Consider the following 24,654-nt stretch of genomic DNA (forward strand, 5'->3'; position numbering starts at 1 on the left):
CTTTAAAGGCAGAAGTGTTTACACCAAACTGCCTATCCTAACTGCTTTAGAATGTGCTTGTTTAAAAATTAATGTAGGCAAATAGAATACAGCATTAAGGTGGGCTATTCTTTACATCTGTACTAACTGCCACCAATGGAACGGCTTTAAACAACAGAACTGTATTTTTCCCTGATTCTGGAGGCTGAAGGGTGTGGTCAAGCGGGGCAGGGTTAGTCCTCCTGAGGCTGGGAGGGAAGGAACCCCCTCTCATTTACTTTAGATCTGCCAGGTCTTTGTGAGTCTCTTCATGTCTCTATTTTCTATGCATTTCTTCATCCCAAATGCCCCTGACTATGAGTACACCACTGTGTAAGATTAGGGCCACGATCAACTCTCTTTAACTTGTTTCCCTTTGAAAAAAACCTTTTTCCCCCTGAATAAGTTCTCATTCTGAGGCGCTGGGGGATTATATGATTGGGGGTTGGGGGCACAGTTCAAACTGTGAGTCCCCATCTGTGAGTGTTTGAATAAAAAGTGTCCCCCATAGAGTCAGGTGTGCAGAATACTCCGTGACACTGTTGGCGGGTGCTGTGGCCTTGCTGGAGGAGACATGCTGTTGGGAAATGGATTTGAGAATGTGTGGCTTTGTCCCATTTCCAGTCTGCTCTCTCTCCTTTGGGTTTGAAGTTGAAGATGCGATCTCTCAGCTTCCTGCTCTAGTTCTGCTGCCGAGCCTCCCTTGTCATTGAAACCATAAGCCCAAATAAATTCTATTTTTCTTAAGTTGCCTTTGGTCGTGGTATTACATCACAACAACAGAAAAGTAACTGACACACCATTCTTCTTATTGTATTATTTGCAGACTCCAGTGTAAAATGAGAACGAGTGTCCCTGACTAATCACGTAGAAATAGCTCTCCTTCCCACAGGCCCACAAGGATCACACTTTCTGTCCCATAATACTTCTTGACACAGACTTAGTATCTAGATTGGACACAGGTGTTCAGCTCCCACTTAGCCTTCTTAGAGTATATGGTGAGGTTGCTGGCCAGTGGGCAGTCCACTCTCAGGCCCCAGGCCGTGTGCTTGCTACTCTGAGTGGAAAACAGCAGTGGTTGTGGGGATGTACCAGGAGGAAGTAGTCAAGAACTTATCCCAGAGGAGAAAAGCCAGGTAAATTGAATCCCAATCCTCTGGCTTGTTCTCCCCTGTCCATCAGACTTACATAAGGTACATAAACTCAGAGAGAAAAACTGCTAAGACCCCAAAACCACAGAGCATTAAACTATATGCTGGAGGCCCCTCTGAACTTGGGACTCCAAGAAACTACATTGGGTACATGCCCATGAATCCTCCCCGATCTTCTTGGATCTAAGTTAGTGCTGTAGAAAAAAGGCCGGCAGGCTACAGAACACATGCTTGTGGCTAGAAGAGAATCAGCCTTGGACTCCGCACCTGAATAATGGGTTCATCCTAGTGCTTTCATCATAGGCTCCCGATGGGTTATGATAAAAGATAAATTAGATATGAAACTTTAGACTCACAAACATAGAATAGATGATAAAATGTTTTCTTTAATTTTGCCAAATACAAATAGACTAGATATTATAACTGTAATTCTTGCTTGATAACTGTTTTGTTATATGTAATTTTACTATGTTGAAGTTAAAACCTTCCTTTTAAATAGAAAGAAAAGGGGAAATGATGGGTGATATAGCTCTGTATGCTGTGAATATGTTGCTCTGATTGGCTGATAAATAAAATGCTGATTGGAGCCGGGCGGTGGTGGTGCACGCCTTTAATCCCAGCACTCAGGAGGCAGAGCCAGGCGGATCTCTGTGAGTTCGAGGCCAGCCTGGGCTACCAAGTGAGTTCCAGAAAAGGCTCAAAGCTACATAGAGAAACCCTGTCTCGAAAAACCAAAAAAAAAAAAAAAAAAAAAAAAAAATGCTGATTGGCCAGTAGCCAGGCAGGAAGTATAGACAGGATAAGCAGACAAGGAGAATTCTGGGAAGAGGAAGGCTGAGTCAGGAGACGCCTGCCTTCTGTTCCATGAGCAGCATGTAATGGCACAAAGGTAAAGCCATGGAACACGTGGCGACATATAGATTAACAGAAATGGGCTGATTTTAAGTGTAAGAGCTAGTCAGTGGTAAACCGGAGCTAATGGCTGAGCAGTTTTAATTAATATAAGCCTCTGTGTGTTTACTTGTGGACCTGGTGGGACACAGGAAAACTCCAGCTACAGGTTCCCAGATGGGTGTACCCTTGGTCATCTGGATCACTCTGACAACATTAATGAAAGTGAAAACAAATCTTAATTTTGAATGTCAGGGCGGTGAAAAAAAAAGACAGTGTTCATAGTTACATAATCACTTTGAATTTCCTGTTTATTTTTATCCTTGCAATTTTTCAACAGCAGTAATAACACATTGCTTTGGAACAACAGTAGTCTGGAAGGTATCATAAATTAACAAGTCACGTGGCCACTCATGAAAGTAGAAGGCTCTTGCTTTATTTAGTGACTTATCAGAGAGCCCATTTCTTTGAGTGGCTTTACTTCATAGAAATACTATAGTTAATCTAGTATTTATAAGGTGCTCTTTGGTTTGTTTCTTTTTATAAATTATAATATTTCTTTTCACTTCAATCAATTCGAGCCACGATTTATGTTCTCAGCTATGTGCCAGAACATCTCCTAAAAAGCTTTCAAGGACAGTTTCTGAAAGCACACAGAAGGAACAGTCCGTAGATGTCTCAAATCTGTTACTCTGATAGATGGGGAGTTGAGTTCAGAAGACATAGTACAAAAGCATTTCTGCTTTAGGACGCCTGAGATAAATGAATGAATTGTCAGGTCAAAGAAGAGGAACCGAGTGTTCAACTGGGCTCTCTATGTGACTTAACCTTTCTAGTCGCTGGCTTGGAACCTATATCGGATAGCACCTGTTGCTATGACAATGAACAATGGAAACAAGATTAGAAACAATGATGAAGAGTTAAAAAGACCAGGCAAACCGGAAATCTATGTTACTGTGCAAAATAAGTGAGTGAGGTAAAGAGCCAATCAGAGGAGGCATAACAAGGAAAACATGAAGAGAGAGATGCAGAGCGATGCTGGGCAGAGATAGGAGAAATGAGGTCCAGAGGGCTGGAGTGATATGTGGCCAGGGAAGGCAGCTAAACCAGTCTGGGTATGCTTTTGCTTCAATTCCCAATTTCCAGATTAGGAGAATGGTGTATTGCCTAAGGACATAGGAGTTGCTAGAACGGTGTATAAATCAACAGGTTTATGCATTTTTTTTTTGCTTTATGAATACATTCACTTGTACATGTGGGATTTGAGAGTGAGGGGCCCCATTGATCATCCTAGGGCTAAATTGATCTTCATGCTCCAAGTATAGAGTAGGAGAAAGACTGAACTAGGCCACGGGGTCACAGAGGTACATCCAGCAATTCTTCGAATCAATGCATGGATGACTGGGCTGAACCCTGCTCTACACATCCTGTAGATGCAAGTTACTTAATCTAGCCTCCTCTTCAGGAAGGTATATATTGCCATTGCCTACCTCAGTGTAATGAGGTTCATCGTGATGCAGATAAACTGGCACTGAGTCCTCTCCAGGGTTGGAAACCACGAGGATCAGTAAAGAGGGCATTTCAACCTGTATATCAGAAATGGTGCTAAGGGAGAATGTCAGAGCCTTGCCTCTTCCCCACCACAGCCTCTGGGATGTGGTTCTCATCCTCCTCCCTGGAAAGCTCTCCCAGGTGGCAATCTCTCTTCTCTTCCTCTACTGGGGCTTACTGCCTTGAACCACTTTTCCTCACATGCACAACACAATGACTCTGGCAGCAGCAGGCTCCTCTTTGTTCTCTTCATCTGAAAATCTTTAACTTCGACACAGATTCATCAATTCTCTGGCCCAGTGCTTTGCTTACTGATGGCTGTGCCTATTAACATAGCTTATGAAATGAATTTGGTATCGTAACCACTACGACAGAATAAACAGAATAGTATAAAGTAGAAAAAAAGCCAGTATAATATATTGGGCTAGGGCATCTTTTAAATGGAACATTTAGTTATACATATATTCCATATATACTATGCACTGTAGTATGAAATATTTCTGTGAACACTACACTCTTGACTTTGGCTCTAGTATTGCTCTGGCCAGTTGGTTTCTTGACTTCTGCTTCAAATCTCTCTTTTCACTTACTGTTCAATTTTATGACTACTCCTGCAACCACATCGTCCCAGGAAGTTGTGGGAACTACACACATTTGACTCCAGTACGCAGATTGGATACATTTCCCACATGGGACTTTCCATGTCTGCTACCCTCCCCTTTCAAGAACTTCTCCAACCTCCTTTCACTTACTCATTTTTAAAAGAAAAAAGTATATGTGCGTGTGCGTGTGCGTGTGCGTGTGCGTGTGCGTGTGTGTGTGTGTGTGTGTGTGTGTGTGTGTGTGTGTAATTCAAGCTTGCTGCTCCCTATTAAGACTGACTTAGCTCAACCCTAACTTTCCAGATGATGTCTTTCCAGAGGTGGGGTGCGGGTGCTTCATTCCAGTGGCCAGTATTCTTGAGTCTCCGTAAGATTCTGGGATACTTACAATGAGCCCCACACTTGCCTCAGCGACCTTAACAGGCCCCTTTCTTCACAAATAAAAGCCTCATCAGGAACTTTCAGCTTGCTGAACTTTGACGTTACTGATGCATGGTTCTGTGGCTCTCACATAAACTATGAGTTGATACCCTATCTCCCTTTCTTCATTTGTCAACCCCTACTTACTCTTTAGGAAAACAAGAGCCTTGTGGCAGGTCTCCAGCTCCTCAGGCCAGGCCCTTCTCCGAAGCCCTTCAGCACCGAGCTCATCGCTTGGTGTCCTACTGCCCACTGTACTTTCTGTGGTTGTTTGTGTTCCTGTGTCTGTCTCCGGCTTCTTGGAGACAGCGTCACATCACTCCTATTTTTATATTTCCAGTATGGGGTTGCATAGCTGCTGCTGCTGGCCCTGGGCTCACATCCTCTAACCTGGTGCTTGCTCACTTGCAGACAAGTCCTGTTTCTATCCAAGGGTTTCAGGAGGGCCGGAAACATCCGAGAACTAATGTTTCAGGAATGGCAATCATGGGGGTGGGTGGGAACGTGTTAGTGGAAAATACCGTAGCTTTCTGTCCCTCTGTGGTCCCATTGAGACTTCTTCTTCTTCTTTTTTTTTTTTTTTTTTATAGATTTATTTATTTATTATGTACACAGAAGAGGGCACCAGATCTCATTACAGATGGTTGTGAGCCACCATGTGGTTGCTGGGAATTGAACTCAGGACCTCTGGAAGAGCAGTCGGTGCTCTTAACCTCTGAGCTGTCTCTCCAGCGCCCACCACTGAGACTTCTAAGCAGGTCTTCTAACTGTGGAATTGAACCTCAGGCTTTCTTCCCTTCCCTGCCCATTTCCTCTCTCCCTTCCCATGCTTCCTGGAATTGCCTCCCAAATAAACCATCTGCCCTGCAGTAAATGCACATCTCACAGATTGCTCTCTGAGGAGCCCAAAGCTGCACAGGGGAAGAGCACATGACATTTACCAGATAGAAACCAGGGAGACCTTCAGCCATTGCCTGTCCTTCTTCCCGTCGCCCACCTCGTTTCACCGTCGTTTCTTTAGACAGGGCCCACGGTCAAGATACCGATCTCCTAGTCACCCACACCCTCATTTTTCTTGGCACTGATTGTTCAGAAGAGATACCCCAGCCTGATGGAGCTCACTGCATTTGTGCATCCGGGGAGCTGATATCACTTGAGGAAACTCTCTCACTGTGCTCTGATAGGGGCCACTTCACAGTTATGGCTTCTAACTTCCAATGTAGCCTCAAATGGGTTTACTCTCCCTTAGTTCATTTTCTTTAGCAGAAACGTTGCCTGTCTTTCTCCCAGATTCTCTGCTCCCTCTTTCTTTTCTCTTTGCCCTCCTGGTATCTGGAGTATGTGAGTGATCAACTTGACAACTCCCCACAGCCCAGAATCACCTGCAAAAGGAGTTTCAGTTGAGTATGTTTATTGGGTTAGCTGTGGGCATATCCATGATTGATAATTAATGTAGGAGGGCCCCGGCCACAATGAGAGATACCATTTCCTGGGCAGGTGGTCCTGGGCCATATAAGGAAGATAGCCAAGCATGAGCTAGCCAGAGATCTAGCTAGCAAACAGTGTTTCTCCATAGTTCATGCCTTTATGTCCTGCCTTGACTTCCCTCAATGATAGATTGGGACCTGTGAGTAAGTCAAATAAACTCTTCCCTTCCCAGGTTACTTTAGGTCAGAGTGCTTTATCACAGCAACAGAAAGCTAACCAGAACAGTGGTGTTATCAAATTTAAGCACATGGTAGGACTCAGTGAGGGAAAGTCAACCACAAAAGGCCCTTTGGTTTAGTCACCATGGAAATGGAGGACAGGATCTGTCAACTGGAGTGCTGAGGATAGGAAATGATTGACATAGGGTTGCCAAACTGCCCAAATAGTCCAGACTAGCCAGAGGAAGAAGGTGCCATGAAGACCATACAGCTAATGGACAACACATGCCATTATGAAGCTCTGTGTTTTACAAAGGAGGAAACTGAGGTGCAGATATCATGTCTAGGGTTTGAATTCAGTCTGGCTCTGAAACTCAATGAACCCTACTGCCATTTGACACATTTACTGATTTTTGCATAAAGATTACTGCTAAATGATTGAAAAGTCAGCACAACGTAGTAAGTATCCTTTGCCTCGCAGGGCTGGTACACTTGGAATGCACAGAACAATATTGCGTATGTAACCGGCTATGTATGGCTACAAATCCACTCTTAATGGGCATGTCACTAAAATGATGTGTATTTTCATCTTAGTTGTTAGGTGGATGCCAATCACGGCTAAAGGTAAATCAATGTGGTGCTGGAGCAATGAGGAACAGGGGTGTTCCGAACATGGCTAAGCACACTGCAGCTGTCCCTTGCTTCCTGCACTCCAGTGTGAACTTCAGTTGTGCTGGCTAGTTTTATGTCAACCTGACACAAACTAGAGTCATTTGTGAAGAGGTAATCTCAATTGAGAAAACGCCCCACAGGCCAGTCTGTGGGGTTACTGCTGGAGGTGCCTCCCTTGCCCGGGCTGGCGGTGCCAGGCACTGTAAGAGAGCATTCTGAGTAAGCAATGGGGAGCAATCCAGTAAGCAGTCCTCCTCCGTGGCTTCTGTATCAGCTCCTGTTTCCAGGTTCCTGCCTTGCTTTAGTTCCTGCCCACAACTTCCTTCCATGATGGACTGTAACCTGTGAGGTGAAATAAATCTTTTCTTCCCCAAGTTGCTTTTTCTCATGATGTTTATCACAATAATAGAAACCCTAAGAGAGAAATAGACACTATTTCAGGTTCCCCCCCCCCATACTAATATTTTGTTTTTCCTTCTTTGCTAATAAAAACTTGACTCACACCTGTCTACAATTCACTTGTAATTCAGCTGGTGCAGGCGCTGGGGTCAGGAAGGGAGCCTGTGTGGTAGTTAGCACCCCCACTGCAATGCCTGCCTTTGAAGAATCTTTATGCCCACCACGCTGAACTTCTGATTTGCAGGCTGCACCTAGAAAGTACAGCAGGGAGCTGGTGATTCTCATTTTCAAAGTGCCCTTGATTATGGAAAAGAAGGCCTCATTAACCACTCTCTCAGGCCAGGATTTGGGTCTGCCAAATATAGAAAGGATTACCTCACAGTGGGTGCTGGCCCTCACTGTGGGATCCCTAGACGTGCATCATGTGGCTCACTCCCAGCTCCTCTCACAGGCTACTTACTGCCTAACACCTACGCCCAAGATTCTGACGCTAAGATGCGAAGCTGTCAACAGCAGGATGTGTGTGTGTTTGTGCACATGAGCTGAGAGTGAGTTTTACTCAGGTGAACAACACCTCAAGAGCATTTCCGACCTGTGGCTGCTCCAGAAGAAGCGTTGGTGTGGTTTAGCCTCGGTGGGCATAAAGTCCCTGGAGAGTGTTAGGAAGTACAACCCAGAATTTTTTTTTAAGGTGTGTATATATCGAAAGGAACATAAAAGAACAAAGAGCTGGATTACATCTTGTTTTGTGCCTCTTCTCCAAATGTATTCCTAGGTCAGAGTGGATGGGAGCTGCCAGGAAGCTCTGTCTGATTTGAGGCCACATACTTGCTTCTATCACCACACAATCGTGCCTTCTGGGACACACCTTCCGTGTCTCAGACACTGGCTCCTGAGTGGGTCCTTGAGGGCATTGATATTTGCTTGGATTTCTTACACGTTCACTTGTGAGTCTTACTGTATGTGGTTGGCGCTCAAACCTATGCTGAATTTAGCAGTTGGTGCACATGTTTTGGGCTGTGTAACTTAATTTTCAGTGGTTTCATGAATATTATAGATCCGTTGTTCAGCCTAGAGAAACCGAGGAGCCGAAGGTAGCTCGCGTCTGTACAAATCTCATAGCGGTTCACTCCGCGGAGAGACTCGACGCGGTGCCCCGCCTTCCCAAGGGGCGGAGCAGACTGGCCTGTTTTGGGGGTCATCTGTTGTGCACACGGTGAGCCAAGTTCTAGCTTTTGGGGGGAATGGAATGAGACATCTTTTTGTCAGCTTTATCTGAAAGGTGACCTTCCTAAACAACTCTTGTAAAGTTTGCATTTTGAAGGTATTCTTACCCTCCCAAGTCCCGTACGATCTGCAAGCCTGGAGAGCAAGATCCTGCCTCTCACCGCGCCCTAATTCGGAGGCCAATAGGAGAGCTGAAGGGACGTTACTGTCCCATCTGTCTCGGGACAGCGACCACAATACAAACTCGGACTTGTTCTTGCTTGCTCTTCTTGCTCAACCCCTATCCGTTTCCTGCCCCTGACTCCCGAGTGCCAATTTGCCCCAACCCCGGCGCTGGGGACACTCACCTAGCCACTCGAGGGCCGGTTCCGGGGTGAGGGTCAAATCCTGGGCGCTGCCTGGGTGAGCCCCCAGCGGCAGCAGCTGCTGCATCCAGAGCAGCAGCAGCAGCAGCAGCAGCGCTAACCATTTCACCATCAGGCACTCTAGGAGGCACCCACGGGGGCCACAACCGTGTCCCCTGCACTGGGCTTCGGTGCAGGAGGCAAGAGCAGCCTCTAGCCTTCTCGAGGACCACTCTACCCAGGAGCCTTGGAGATTAATTCGCCTCCCTGGTCGCCACACTGTGAATGACGCTGGCTCTGGGCGTGGAGACACAAATAGCCGAGTTTTCCCCGCCCTGCCTACACTGCCTTGGGGAGGGAGGAGGAAGAGGGGCCTGGCCCTGTGCAATCCCAAACACTCCTGCCTTTAGGGTTAGAAGAGGCAGGGCTGAGGAGGTCCGGTGGCTGTCCTCCAGGCTGAGTACCCAACCTTCTCCCTCCTCCCTCGCCCTCCCCCGAGGGTGAGCGAGCTGATCCTCTCAGGGAGAAGAAACCTGTCAACTGTATTTGCAAGGGTTTGGAGGCCCGCAGATGAGTGAAAAAGGCTGTCTGTGAAGTCACCAGCTTTGTCCTGACTTAATAACCCCAGGCTTCTGTTTCCTTAGATCATCTTTATCTTATAGATTATCCCTGTGTAGAGCTGAGAAACCCGGCCAGAGAGGTGAGTGATTGGTTACTCTTTAACTCCACAAAACTTACTCCCTAAATGAGTAGAGACAAAACAACAACAGATACAAGACACCAAGCTCCCCAAACTCTGCCCACCGTCCCCCCTCAGATAACCAGCATTAACTCCACTGCGAGCATTCAACACACAAGGCAGCACTTCTGTACAAGACCCACCCTAAGCAAGATGTTGGCATTAGATGGTAAAACAGAAAAGAGGGAAGACGGCAAGAGGGGACCTAAAGGGGGCGGGGAGGGGAACAGGCGACTCGATCTTGGAGGACCCGTACTTCTTATGTATTTTGCCCATTACAAAACCAACAAGTAGAGGCAGCACAGGGCCTCTGTAACTGTGCCTCTGCTCGGAAGAGCTAGCCAGGAGTGAAGGCCAGAGTGAGAAGGGGGCTCAGCCTTGCAGGAGTCCGGGCAGCTTTCTGGTGGAGGGTGAAGTAAGCCTGGAGCTCTGTGAGCTCATCTGTGAGCTTCTGCCACGGTGAGAGTCTTGAGACATTCTGGGGCTGGAGGCCTTCCCTGCACCGGTTAAGGAGAGATGAGGTGCTGTCTGGTTGTCCTCTGGGAACGGAGATTGAAGGAGTAAGAGGCGGTTGGAGAGAAGGCACAGTGTGTACCTCCAGTCTTTAGCAAGTAAGTATGTGTAGAGGTCAGTATCTATGCCTGAAAATATGCACAAAAGGCATGTTGTGAGGAGCGTAGCAGATCCCACGGTCTGCAGTCGGCAACAGTGTCCTTCTCTCCGTTGGCCTCAGAGCCACGTTACTGTGGGAAGAGCGCCTATGGTGGGAAGGTTATGGCCCGATTAAACTGACTGGCAGCCATTGTGGCCGACAGGTGCAATCCATGTGGCCCAATAGATAACAGATCTGGTTACTGATGTTAATCTCTGGAGAGAAGCAGGGCAGTGAGAATAAAGGGGAGAGAGACAGGAGGAACTGGAGTGGGCTCTGAAGATCATGCCAGGAGTCAGTGATGGGTGGGTGGGAAGAAGCGACTGGCTGGGACAGGAAGTTTGGAGAGACAAAGGTTAAAATGAAAGGCTTATATGAGAGCATGTGTGCCTGGCTAGAACAAAGGGCAGCCAGCCGGCACACTAGGAAATGAGGCAACATGGCTAAGTCTTTTCCTTGCGAGGATCTGAAGTTCAGCCTCTGTCTAATGAGGCTGGGGAGCCTTCTCTGATCCACGCGAATAATATTCTAAAGTGGCAGGGCTCTGACTAGGAGGGGCATAAGAGAGGAGAGAGACAAGTCATATTTCATCCTCAGAGCAATTAGTGTAATGAAGAGAGGTGAGGACAGCTTCCTGGCCTGTGACACTGCATATCCTATTCAGCATTAAAGACCCAAGAAGAGCTACCGTTTTTCATGTCTTCCCAGAATGATATGGCTTAGAGGCAGAGATCCATGGTGGAATTTTTAGTCCTTGAGAAAAAGAGTGATTATGCTTATTCTGGACTTCCATCTCAGGTTTTTGAGGCAGTGGAGGGGGATGGTGGTAACTTGCCTGCACTGTGACTAGCCTTCCCTAAACCTTTGTCGGTACAATGGGGAGAAAAAATGTCAGCTCGTTGTAGGATGACACTCAGAAGGGATTAAATGAGCTATCGGATGTGAAGTGCTTTGCACGGTCTAGCCTGTTCTAAGTATCCACCTCTGGGAGCTGTGAGTGCGTGGGGAGGAAACAGCCAGAAGAGGAGACTCCAAGTGGGACTCAGGGCAAGACTGCAGAGTGCTGGGTCACTGCGAGTGTCTCCTGCCCCCACCAAGAATGCCCTAGGCAGGACTCTGAACCTGTGGATCTGCATACATCTGTCTTCCTCTGTTGGCTTTGGGCTAGCTGTTTACTTATATGTCTCACCTGACTGTGAACACCTTGAAGAGCTGACTGTATTGACTCTCTGAGTCTCCTGAACACCACACTTCCAGGCACTTAACAAACACTTCAAGGTCTTCTGCTGAGGCAAACACTCATAGAGAGTGGCTTAGCATCCTGACACCCCACTGTACCTGGGCTACACATACACCCCTTTATAATAATAGTGCTTGGCAGCCCAAGACTTTACCTGCACAGAGGATGCAAACACACACCTCTCTGAACAAAGGGATAGGTTTCTCCTCCCCTTAACAACAAACTTAGATCAATTCTGTTCCACAATCCTCTGGACCAAACTGGACCAAACCAGATTTGAGATTATGTGCAATGAGGCAAAACTGTCTTCAAGTTGATCTTTTGGAAAGACTCCTTTTTACCATCTTATGCCTATGCACAATTGGGTGTACATATAATTAAAATAAGATGAATTATGGGAAGGGACATGTGCATTGGAAAAATTTTTATGCCACCCAATCTTTCACTCAAAATAGAGAAATCCCCAAACTACATCCCTTAGTAAGTTATGGGTCTGGAGTCATTCGATAATTCACCAGTCTGACTCCACATTTTTAGTAAATGTTGAGGCTTTTTATTAAAACAAGGCAAAGCAAAACAGAATAAACCAACAAAAACTGGCCAGGACGAAACCAGAGAGTTCTCTAGATAAGGACTTGACTATTGTTAGTCCAAGGAATTTAAAGGCAAAACCCACAAAGTTCTAATTTTGGGGGACCGAGTTAACTCATACCTTGTTTAGGTGCAGGCAAAAGCTTGATTTTGTGACATATGTCCAGCAAACACCTCAGCTCTCCAAGCAAACAAGGGGTTCATACAAAAGCAGAACTTTGCAGTTAGCCTGTGAATCTTGTGACCCCATTACCTTGTAAGAATAGCTGAGGCAGTGAAAGATTTTACAACCATCAGCAGTTTCTAAGAATAGCCCAACTACACTGGGAAGCTGTCCGTCTTGGGCAAGTTAGCTGACAGGGTGCATTCAAGACAGGAGCAACTTCCTCGTGGCTTGCAAGCTCAAAACAATTTTGTTCTTACAAGTTTTTTCAACACAGTAAATTATCCTCTAAACATAATGCTCACCATCCCAGTTACCAGCTCCTCACTTTTTTCAGATGCCATAAAAAGACACTCCAGGCAGTTACTTGAGCCCTTGAGGGTCTTTGCTGTGTGACTTGCTGTCAGTCCCTGCACTCTAGTCCTTTTCAATATGTTCCATCGCTTTGCTCAGAATAGAAAGCTTCCTTACCACTTTTTGATCTGTGCGGGGTTTTTATTTCATTCTTGAGGGAGGCCAAAAACCTGGAAACACTACGTCTGGACTCTGACCACCATTAACATTCTCAAAGAAGGGAGCTAAAGAAAGAAGGGAGAGAGACAGAGAGAGACAGAGAGAGACAGACAGACAGAGACAGAGAGAAAGAGTGGGGTCAGGGGAGAAGAAGGAAGGAGATAAGAAGGGAAGAAAGGATGAGTTTAAAAGGCATATAGTATTTGAAGTCTTTAGAAACTTGATAGACCTGTTTGGAACCTGAAGTGTGTAAATGAAAATGCTTAAGAAAATGTGGGCATTTAAAGCTCAGTTAATGCATGGGCTGTGGTTAGAGACTAAATTGATGAATTGTTTTAAGCGTTGAAAGAATCAAGATCTCAGCAAGAATGGGAGAAAGTAGTTGGAATGAAAATTTAACCAAGTGATCATTTACCAAGTACAGGCAAAGCAAAGGGAACCCACATCAGGTAGCAAAGTGCCACATTTCTGGCTAGACCCTGTGTCATTTCTGCACCTAGGCCTCAGAGAACGAGGGTAGAAAGGGTGGTAGGAGTCTACTGAGAGCTGAGTCCTTGAGGTGGGGAACATCTAAAGGACAGGAGACCAGCTAAGAGCAACTGACCCAGCCAGGGAAGAGACTAACCAAATAAAGAGCTTTTGTTGTCTGCCTACTCTGATGACCTCTCACTGGCCAAACTTGGCAGAAATTCAGCAATCAAGGAAGTCACAGAAGTCAGCTCCCTAGATCACTGAGTGGAAGTGGAGTGTTATAGACAGCAAGTCTGAGGAAGCAGATGAACAAATTGTTGCCCTACAGAGAGCAGAGCAGAATGAGTCTTTGTGTTCACAGGGGTGAGAGGCAGGGGGAAACCATAGCTAGTGATAACAGGGGATGGCCTAAAGTATGGAAGGCATGTGGAAGGCATTTGAAGTACAAGGACTCAAAGGCTTGAAGCTCAGGGTCTGTAGGTAGCTGCTGACAGCCATTGTTATCACTTGCAGCATGACAATCTCTATATCTGTTGTTACACAACCTTCTCTTTTGGATCTCACTTCACTTTTCACTTGACGTGTTTATAAGGGTACCTACCAGTCACTGGAGTTAGTATGTATCTTAACTTGGTGTGGCCCCATTTTAAGTGATTATATCTGCAGACTCTACTGCCAAATAAAGCCACACTCTGAAGCTCCAATGGACAGATTTGGGAACATTATTCAGCCACTTCACCTACTGTATGATCAAGTTGATGTATTCCTGGATATTTGCTCAAAAAAAAAAAATGAAACCATGCATCCATACAAGATTAATTGTGCATTAATCTTCATAGTAACTTTGTTAGAAATAATCAAAGACTAGAAACAATACAAAAGTTTGCCAAGGAATGAATGGAGAAATAGACACTGGTAATGCCATACTTTGCCAAACAATGGAGTATGTTCTGAGAAATGTGTCATTAGTCAATTTTATCATTATGTGAACATCATAGGGTATATTTAAGCTAAAGGTCCATGATATCACTAGGAAGTGTTTTGTGGGGCTTGGTTTAGTTTCTTTTCCACTTTCTGTGACTATCCTGACAAACGCAACTTAATGCAGAAAGAGCTTGTTTAGCCTGCAGTTCAGGCTGTCATCCATCACTGTGGGGAAGTCAGGGCAGCAGGGACTAGAAGCAGCTCAACACACCCACAGTCTAAAGTGGGGGAGAGAGTGCTTGCATGCACACTCACTCTCAGCTCACTTTCTCTTCTTTGTACAGCCCAGGACCCAAACACAAGGAATGGTGCTGCCCATGTCAATTAATACAGTCAAGAGAATCCCCCAAGAACATGCCCATAGACCAACATGATAAGGAATAGTGTTGCCCATGTCAATTAATATGGTCAAGAGAATCCCCCAAAAATATACTCATCGACCAACATGGTCTAGACATTTCATCATTGAGACATCCCTTCTCAGATTAAACTACATTTTTTTCAAGCTGACAATTAAAACTAGGCATCACAGGGCTACTGTCATAAATGTGGTCTGTCATTGATTTAAGTGGCATCTGACTATATATCTACACAATAGGATATTTCTCTTCAGTAAAAAAGAATGAGCTCATGGAGCTGGCAAACTGGATCAGAGGGTAAGGGCACTTGTTGCCACACCTGAGGACTTGAGTTCCATTCCTGGACTCCATGTGGTAGAAGGAGAGAACCAACTCCTGCAAGTTGTGCTCTGACTTCCACATGTGTCCAAACACACACACACACACACACACACACACACACACACACACACAATTTAAAAAAAATTGAAAGGACTCTCAATACTTGCAGTAATATAGTTAAACCTCAAAAAAAAATTAGGCTGAGTGAATGACACTAGACAAAAGAAGGCAGCATACCTTACGGCCTTATTATTTTAGTCACAGAGAATGTAAATTAATATATAATGACAGAAGTCAGGTATCAGGTGACCAGTTGTCTGGAATTATAAATAGAACCCTAGCAAGAAAGACCAGGTTGAACTGGGAGGGACTGGACAAATGTTCCAAATAGAGGAAAAGGAGGAGAGTATGTGCATGAAGCCATTATATGGTTTCACTGCCACCGGATTTGTTTTATATTTTACTCAATAGATAGATAAACAGACATCTTCTACAAGAAGTCTGGGTTGGAGTTAGAGCCACAAGACAGTAGAGACAGAGTACTCCACAAGATGGAGGTAGGAATTTCTAAGCAAGCTTCATAACTTCTGTAAAGGTCCGTGAATCCAGACATTAAATTTAGGGAGAAGGTAAGGTATGATCTTGGGAAGACTTGTTTGTTTTTCTGGTGCTGGGGATGCAACCAAGAGCCTCACCCATGCCAGGCAAATATTCTACCACTGAACCACATGCCCACTCCGTATTGTATTTTGTTTATTATTTATTTGTGCTCGGGAGTGAACCCAGGGTCTTGTGCATGTCAAGCAAGTGCTCTACCACAGAGTTATTGTCTCAGCATTGTGTTGTTTCTAGATGAACATCTTGAGCATGTCTAAACGATGGGAAGGATCCAGACAGGAAGAAATCAATGGAAATTTACGATAAGGATCCTGAGAAGTCAGAAATTCCCGTAACAGAAAGAAACGGGTTTGCTTCCTAGAAGAAAATGGTGCATCCCATACAGGAAGGAATGAAGGAAGGGCGGTTCCCAGGGAACACGTGAGCTGTATAGTTGAGAGTTATCAATTGGCCAGCTTCCTGCTTCTGTTTGGTATGTGCTGTGAAGTAGCTGGGACCTTCACCTCCTGAGGTGGGGAGTGAAGGATTCAGGAATATAGAAAAATTTAAAATTGTAAACAAAAAAACTGACAGTCATCAGCTCTAAAGGTTAACTGCTAACAATGGCTGTCTGCTTTACAGCCAGCTCCTCTGTCCACAGCCAGGGGTTAACTTTTAACCCCCTCGCCCCTTATAGCCAACAACTGCCTGGACCAAAGTTAATTTTTAATAGATGTTTCTACGTGACTTCTAGCATGCACCCCATGCCTGATGCTTTCCCCCTTACTACAAAAAGGGGGCCAGAAATCACCTCCATTGCCACAGCCTCGGAATCCTGAACACTAACTATGATCTCAGCTAACTGATAAGCTTTTGTGCTCCATGGTGATATTTTCTTTTCCTTTTATTGTCTCTGGTTTAATAGACCTTGGTGGTCTGTCCCCCATTATTGCGCAACCCCAGACCAAACAGAGGGGACAGTGGGTGAGGTGGGCAAGATGGAGGAATTAGCAAGAGAAAGATTGTGCTGGGATTTTGGAAGACGTGGCTTTATGATCACAGATGGACCAATGGTGACAGGTAGAGGGGACTCCAGGGAAAGATGGGCAGTTTTGGGTCCTAGTTTTTTACTTACTAATCCAGCGACTCAGCAAAGTTTGTTAAGCTCCAGGTAACTGCCTAAACAATGAAAATAACAACAGCAGTGCCTGTGTCCTTGGCCGGCCTTGGAAACTAATTCCTCAACAGCCATCACAGTGACGTCACACAGCAGTCCTACAGGTAGGGCATTTTATTATGAGTGACTGGTACTTCAAGTTAAGAAAGGGATGTTTGGGCCGGGTGGTGGTGGCGGCGGCGGCGGCGGCGGCGCATGCCTTTAATCCCAGCACTCGGGAGGCAGAGCTACACAGAGAAACCCTGTCTCGAAAAACCAAAAAAAAAAAAAAAAAAAAAAAAAAAAAAAAAAAGAAAGAAAGAAAGAAAGAAAGAAAGGGATGTTTGGGAGATTAAAGAGTGAGTCTGATTGGATGTCTTACTGGGCAGAGAGAAAAACCATCAGACAAAACCCTCCTTTCTTCTCAGCAGCAGTCAGGCTTGGTGAGTACTGTGCCTGCACGGTGGGTAGAAGTTTAGGACACTAAGTGGGAATCTGCTCTGTGATCAGTCTTTGTGCCTTGCCCGGTCTTGGTTTCCTCCCTGTAAAATGGTAGTAACAGAGTATCTCATGTATAGTCTAATCCATGGAAGTCCTTCACCCCCTGGTAAATGCTGAGTGCTGGTAAAAGTAACTGTGACTATTAAGTAACACAGCAGCAACACCATGAAACACAACATTGCAATTATTTGCTGATAAGGACACTGGAAGGGGTCCCATGGCATGTTGTTAAAGCCCTTACCTTGAACCCATTAACTTCATATAATAAGAGAGAACTCTGTATAGATAAAAGAAAATATTCATTTATGTAATACACAGATTTTTCTAACCTATTTAATACAAATATTTAACAGCTTACTCCCAGTATTTATTAAACACTGGAGAGTGTGTTCAAAATATTATTTTGTGTTACGATTTATCAGTCCTGTGGTACTTTCATAATGCCCACAGTTGCTGAAGTACTCAGAGGTGAAAATTCATTGGGCAGAGGGCCAGTTTTAACAGCAAATTAATAAACAAGCTTTTTACCATAGTCCAAACAGCAATTTATATCAATTTAATTCAATTAACAGCATTCCCACAATGTGGTGCTTAGCCAGAAAAGAAGTTCCACTCAGTCCGAAGTTTCAGGGGAGCCTCTGTCTTGACTGGTTATGCACAGGGTGTCTTGTATGCTTGTCACGTCTCCCTCTGCTTCCTGCCCACAGTCTGGCTGCAGACACACGAAGGAAGGGAAGGGGGCTGTAACTGTGAATGAGAAAGGTAAGCACTCCCAGACAGTGCCCACCTGCCACTCACACAGATGCAGTAGAGCTTAGTTCTTCCTGTGACCAGAGGTGTGCAGAGCTCCTAGGCCTTACCAGCACTCAGCCCCTCAACCCCAGGGATTCTGATTCAGGGAGTGTCTAATAGCAGCAAGCATCAGGCATCAGTATCCTTTTCTAAGCTCTGAAGGCGATGGATGCTAATTGGCAGGCTAGGGTGAACCATGTTGGGTTCCCAATAGAGATGACTAGGAGCTCATGCTTAGGGCATGGAAAAGAAATGGGACCAGCAAGACACTTCCCAGAGTTCAGGGTGTTATGCTTAGGGCAGAACAATGCATAAAAAGCCCTAGTAGATGTGTGGCCACTGAGGACAAGGCTGCTGCCTGGCTCCAAGAATCCCACTGTAGGAAACAATGCTTCCAGATCATCTTGGAGCATTGTGGGTGATAAGTATCGGATCCCTGGTCATTGGGCATCCACCGCCTGCAATAAGCCAATCAAGCCAAATTAGTAAGTCCAGGTTTAATGAACAGCGAAAAGCAACTCCCGGTGACTCTCAGGAAGGTAGGAGAGGAAAATCACAAGGCAGGTCTGGCGACCAGATCTTAAATACCCTGCAGATGTGGTCTTGAGCCACCCCGGGGGAGGGGCTGACCCTTGGTGGCCTTTCTGAGGGCAGGGTCTGGAGAGGGCAGCTCCAGCAGAGATCCCCAACCGTGGGTCCCGCTTTCCCCATAGACTCCATAAAGAGAAGGTCAGGGAATGAATTTGTTTAACATCTAGGAGTGGATTTATAGTAATTTTGACATTTTCTCCTGTTTAATATTGAAGAAAGCATACAAGATCGCTTCTGTAATCACCGACGCTCCTTTATTTAAACAGAAATAATAAAACACAGCAGCTGGTGTCTTTGGATGGTACGAAGTAACTCCCAAATGGAAGTGGAGTCTGCAGTTGTGTTTGTACCTGGAAGGAGCCAGGAAGGGGACAAAGAGGAGATAAGACAGAGGGTAGTGGGTCAGGGAAGGGATGTCACACTATCTTCCCAAAATTATATGTTATTTGTACAGCTTGGGTCAAATCACATAACGAGGCTGAGTTCCCCTCTTTTACATACAAACAGCTGCCTTGCAGTGTTACTGTAAGACGAGAAAAAAATCTGAGCCAAATGTTAAGCACAAGCCCGTGGCCCCGAAGTACAGTCATTTCACTGGAGGGAGCCGGTCTTCTAGTAGCAGGACTAGAGAAGCTGGAGTCCGTCTGGACTTGTCCCATCTTGCTTACTCTGAAGGTTGGAGACTTGGTGAAGTTTTATTCTAAACAATTCAGGATGCTAAGGTTCAGAGTGGATTACACAGGAGATCATTTCAGAGACTTGTACACAAAAGGTCTTCATGTGTCCCGGTTGAATATAAAGTTAGTGCAGCTTTCAGAGATGGTCAAAGCTAGGTGAGCAGAGAACTGGGAATTCTGCAAACCTGCTTTGTGTTGCTAGGACTCCGAGGGCTCCTCTGAGAAGCACTTTTTTAATAATGTTAATTAAACTTCTTCCTCTCTTTCTCAACAGGAATCACAGTGTTGTGAAATGTGTGGATTTTGTAAGAGGAGGTGTGGATGGCTGAGGGACCAGGGACCCATGAATATGACTTAATTTTTCCCTTCATTACCAGTCAATAGAATACAACCATTCTGCATTATGACATTATTTACATTTGACACGAGAGAAACAATTTGCTAATATAGAGGCAGCAATCTCAGTTTTTGAAAAAAGATGACCTATTAAGTTTAAAAAAGAACACGTTTTTAGTGAAATTTAAAATTACATGAGCCCTTTGTTGTAGCATTATTCATGATGAAATAATAACTATACATTTAAACCATACATTTTCATTATTAAACTACAAATTCTTGTTCGCAAATTTGTGGCATGCATTCACACCCGTGAAATCATTACTACCATCAAGAGAGTAACATGCTTATCCTCCCTGCAAGCTCCCTGTGTTATCTAGTAAGCTTTTTTCTCCACATCCCTCCCCACCACAGTGGCCTCCAGCCACTTCAGCCAATTATCAAGCAATTTTGCCAGTATAGATTAGTTTCATTTCTAGAATGTTATGTGAATACATTTATATAGAGCAAACCCTTTTTGTCCCGTATACTCCACTCAGTGTATTTTGAGATTGGCGATGCTGTTACATCAGTGATTTGTTCTTAGCTGGGTGGTGGAGGCCTATGACCCTGCCTATGTGGGACCTTGAGATGGGGGATCACAGAGTTCAAGGTCAGTGTGGAAAGCCTAGTTAGGCCTGTCTCAAAAGGAAACATTTAAAAAGGATCAGTGGGAACAAATGCCTAGAATTTGCAAGATTCTAGGTTCAATCCATAATAGCATCCAGTTCTCAATGTATAAATTGTGACCCCTTTGAACATCCCTTTCATGGGGTCTCCTAAGACCATCAGAAAACAGATATTTACATTATGATTCATAACAGTAGCAAAATTAGTTATGAAGTAGCAACAAAAATAATTTAATGGTTGGGGGTCACCACAACATGAGGAACTATATTAAAGGGTTGCAGCACTAGGAAGGTTGAGAACCTCTGTCTTGGAGTATGGGCATAGAGGGTGTGCACAATAAGTTAATCAGTTAATATTTTTTTTTAAGATTTATTTATTATGTTTACAGCATGTACGACTGCAGGTCAGAAGAGGGCACCAGATCTCATTACAGATGGTTGTGAGCCACCATGTGGTTGCTGGGAATTGAACTCAGGACCTCTGGAAGAGCAGGCAGTGCTCTTAACCTCTGAGCCGTCTCTCCAGCCCCCAGTTAATATTTTTTATTGCTGAGCATGAGTATGGTACATATTGTTTATGCGCTCCTCTGCTGATGGCCGTTTGGACTGCTGCCTAGTTTGGGGTGATTACAGACACAGCTGCTGAGAACACTCTCGTATAAGTCCTCCTGGTGAGAACGGTTTGGGGTTAGCAAATCCATGTGAGTGGCAGGATGGGGTCATATAGCCTGACATATAACATTTTACGAAACTGCCGAATCATCTCCCAGCGCAGTGCCATTTTACATTGCTGCCGACAGTGATGAGGATTCCAGTCCCTCTTTCTGTCCTTTCTGTGGGTTGAACTGAGTCCCTCCAAAAGATGTTCAAGTTCTAGCCCTGAGAAGCTGTTAATGCAGCTTTGGAAATATGATGTATTATCAAGTTATGGGAAAGTCACTCAAGATCCATAATCCAGCATGATTGGTAGGTAGCCTAGAAAAATGTCAAATTGGGGGGCTGCTGAGGGGGTGCAGTCTGCAAAGCGCCTGCTACGCAAACATGAGGATGTGAGTTCAATCCCAACACCCACATAAAGCCAGACTCCATGCATGCATGTGTGTTGCACCCAAGAGCCCTGGGGCTCCAGGTTCAGTGAGAGACCCAACTCAAAGACCGAGATGAAGTGTTTGAGATAGATAGCTAACATCTAACACACACACACACACACACACACACACACACACACCACACACATATCACACACACCATCCACCACACACACACACACACACCACACACCATCCACACACACACACACACACCACACCATCCACACACATATACCACACACACACACATATACCATCCACACACTACACACCATACACACCACACAACCTCCACACACACACACACACACACACATACACCATCCACATACCACACACATATATCACACACACCATCCACCACACACACACACACACACACACACACCACACACCACACACCATACACACACATACACACCCCACACACCCTACACACACACATACACACACACCACACCACACCATACACCACACACACACCATCCACACACTACACACCACACACACATACCACACACACATACCACACACACGCACACACACACACACACACCATCCACACACTACACACCACACACACATACCACACACACCCCATCCACATACCACACACACATACCACACACACATACCATATACACACACATACCACACATACATACACACCACACACAGGAAATTGGACACAGAGACAGACGTGCAGAAAGGGGACCACCAAATTTACATGAAGGCACAGTTAGAGTGATGTAGCTATAAGCCAAGAGAAACCGACGACCACCCAGAAACCCCAGAAAGAAGCTTGGAAAAGCTTAGAGCAGGCTCCCCCACAGCTCTCAGGAGACCTCACCATGACAACCCCCTGCCCTTACATTTCTGCCTTTCAGAACTGTAAGACAATTCAGTGCTATAGTTTAAGCCTTTTGCTATGTTGTGTTGTGAGAGGGGGCCTAAGAAGTTAACATATGTGCCAGCACTTGGTGTGGCTAGTGTTCTCAATTTTAACCATTCTTCTAGGAGCCTAATGATAATTCCCTGAGGTCTACATGTGCATTTCTTTATTGAAATATGATTTTTGACAATCACTTCATATGCTCATTTCTCATCTACATAGCTTCTTTGGTAGACTATCTGTTCAAAATGCCCACTTTTCCTCATCCAGTTGTCTCACTGAGTTCTGAGAGGATTTATTGTTTATCACTTATCCTGGATATAAGTTCCTTACTTGATATATGATTTAAAAATATTTCCCACAGTCTGTAGCTTATATTCTTTTCTCTTTATATTATCTTTTGGAAAGTGCAAAGGTTTTTGTTGTTGCTGTTTTGTTTTTTGGTAAAGTATGGTTTGTGCATTCCTTCTTTTATAGTTTATACTTTTAAATCTAAGGAGTCTTTAGCCCAAGGATGCACAGATTTTCACCCATGGTTTCTGCCTTTGGATTTACTGTTAGGTTTGTGGTGCATTTGGAGTTGGGATTTGTATATGTTGTGAAGTTTCATTTCATACAACTGTCCAGGGATTCTGACACAGGTACTGACCAGAACATCCTTCCTCCACTTAACTGCCTTTGGACTTTGATTAAAAGTGAGAATTCTTGAGCTCGGATTCCCCGCTCAGGAGCTACTGCTAGGGAGGGAGAGTCTTCTTTAAGGGCTGTGTCTGACAGGTCAACCACGCACAGTGGATGGCTGCATACTCGAGTATGTATGGAAAATACAAGCTGGACTCAGTGGGCTAAATAAGATGGACGTGAAGTTGTGTGTGAGGGTGGGTCTAGAAAGAGATGTGAGGAGTGAATATGGCCAAACTACAAATTACATTATGTGTATGTATGGAGTTACCAAAGAATTAATAAAATATCATATTAAAAAGGAGCTGTCTATAGGTGTCTATTTCTGTATGGTCCCTCCCCACCCATTTACCTTTCTTTCTTTCTTTCTTTCTTTCTTTCTTTCTTTCTTTCTTTCTTTCTTTCTTTCCTTCCTTCCTTCCTTCTTTCTCTCTTTCTTTCTTTTCTTTTCTTTCCTTTTTTTTTGTGAAATCAGGTCATGTTAACCCCCCAACTTTGCTCCCCTTTAAAGCATTTGGCTACTCTAGGTTGTTTGTGTTCTTGGTTACATTTTAGAATCAGTTTGTTATTTTCTACCCAAAGCTTGGTGGGATTTTAATTAAGGTTGCATTGAGTTATAGATCAGTCTGAGATAAAATATTATCTTAACAATATTATTTTCTGATCCAATGAGTAAGGAATATCTATCCATTTATTTCAGTTTCTTTAATTTTCCTCAGCACTGTTTTACAGACTTTTTTTTGTATTTTTTTGGTTTTGGTTTTGTCTGTTGTGTTTATTTGAGGAAGGCTATCACCAGGTAGCCAAGGCTGTGATCTGCCGCCTTCTTCAGCCTCCTGAGAGTTGGGATGTAAAGGCATCCCGGGGCTTGGTTAGCACTTTAACGCCCAGCTCTTTTACATCTTCTGTCAAGTCCATCTCTAGATTTCTTTACTGATGCTCTTGTGAATAGCCTTGTTTTCAAATGTTCAGTTTTCAATTATTTGTCTCCAGTACATAGAAACACAATTGATTTAAATATATTAATCTTATATCTTGCAATCTTGCTAAACTGATTCCTTTTTTCCTCGTAGCATTTTCATAGATTTCATGGAATCCTTTGCCTGATCACATTGGCTAGAATTTTTAGTACAGAAGCTACATTGAGTGGGAGTTGTTAAACATGGATATTCATTGTCCTGTTAATGAATTATTACACCTGGCCTTGTACCAATAACTTAACTGCAGGCTTTTGGTAGATCTCTGTCGGCTTAAGGAGATCCCTTGTGCCCATGCCTCACCCTATTTATAGTTGGCTGAGAGATTTTATGGGGAATGGATGTTGTGTTTTGTCAAATTCAGCTTCTGCATCTATGAGCTGTTCATAGATGCTTTTTTGCTACTATGGCAAAAATTTCTTCAATAATTTTTGTATAACTAACAAATTCTTTTTTTTTTTTTTTTTTTTTGGTTTTTCGAGACAGGTTTTCTCTGTGTAGCTTTGCGCCTTTCCTGGGACTCACTTGGTAGCCCAGGCTGGCCTTGAACTCACAGAGATCCGCCTGGCTCTGCCTCCCGAGTGCTGGGATTAAAGGCGTGCGCCACCACCGCCCGGCAACTAACAAATTCTTTATCCCTGTACTAAATTTTAGTTCAAGTTGCCTTCATCTTCTTCCCCTTTCCTAGGCCCCCGGAAGACCACTGGTTTGCCATGGATTCCCTCTTCTCAGGCTAGACAG

The 24,654-nt window shown here is 44.5% G+C and overlaps 1 protein-coding gene across 1 annotated transcript in view; it reads right to left on the bottom strand.

Annotated features, from left to right (window-relative positions):
- Positions 1–9,188, bottom strand: part of Pla2r1 (phospholipase A2 receptor 1) — a 122,641-nt gene extending 113,453 nt beyond the window's left edge. The window contains exon 1 of the mRNA XM_059260527.1: positions 8,925–9,188. Within this exon, the coding sequence (XP_059116510.1) occupies positions 8,925–9,054 (130 nt within the window). The 5' untranslated portion in view covers positions 9,055–9,188. The remainder of the gene's footprint in view (positions 1–8,924) is intronic.
- Between the last annotated feature and the right edge of the window lie 15,466 nt (positions 9,189–24,654).

Source organism: Peromyscus eremicus, chromosome 4 (assembly GCF_949786415.1).
Source record: "Peromyscus eremicus chromosome 4, PerEre_H2_v1, whole genome shotgun sequence".
Classification (NCBI taxonomy): Eukaryota; Metazoa; Chordata; class Mammalia; order Rodentia; family Cricetidae; genus Peromyscus; species Peromyscus eremicus.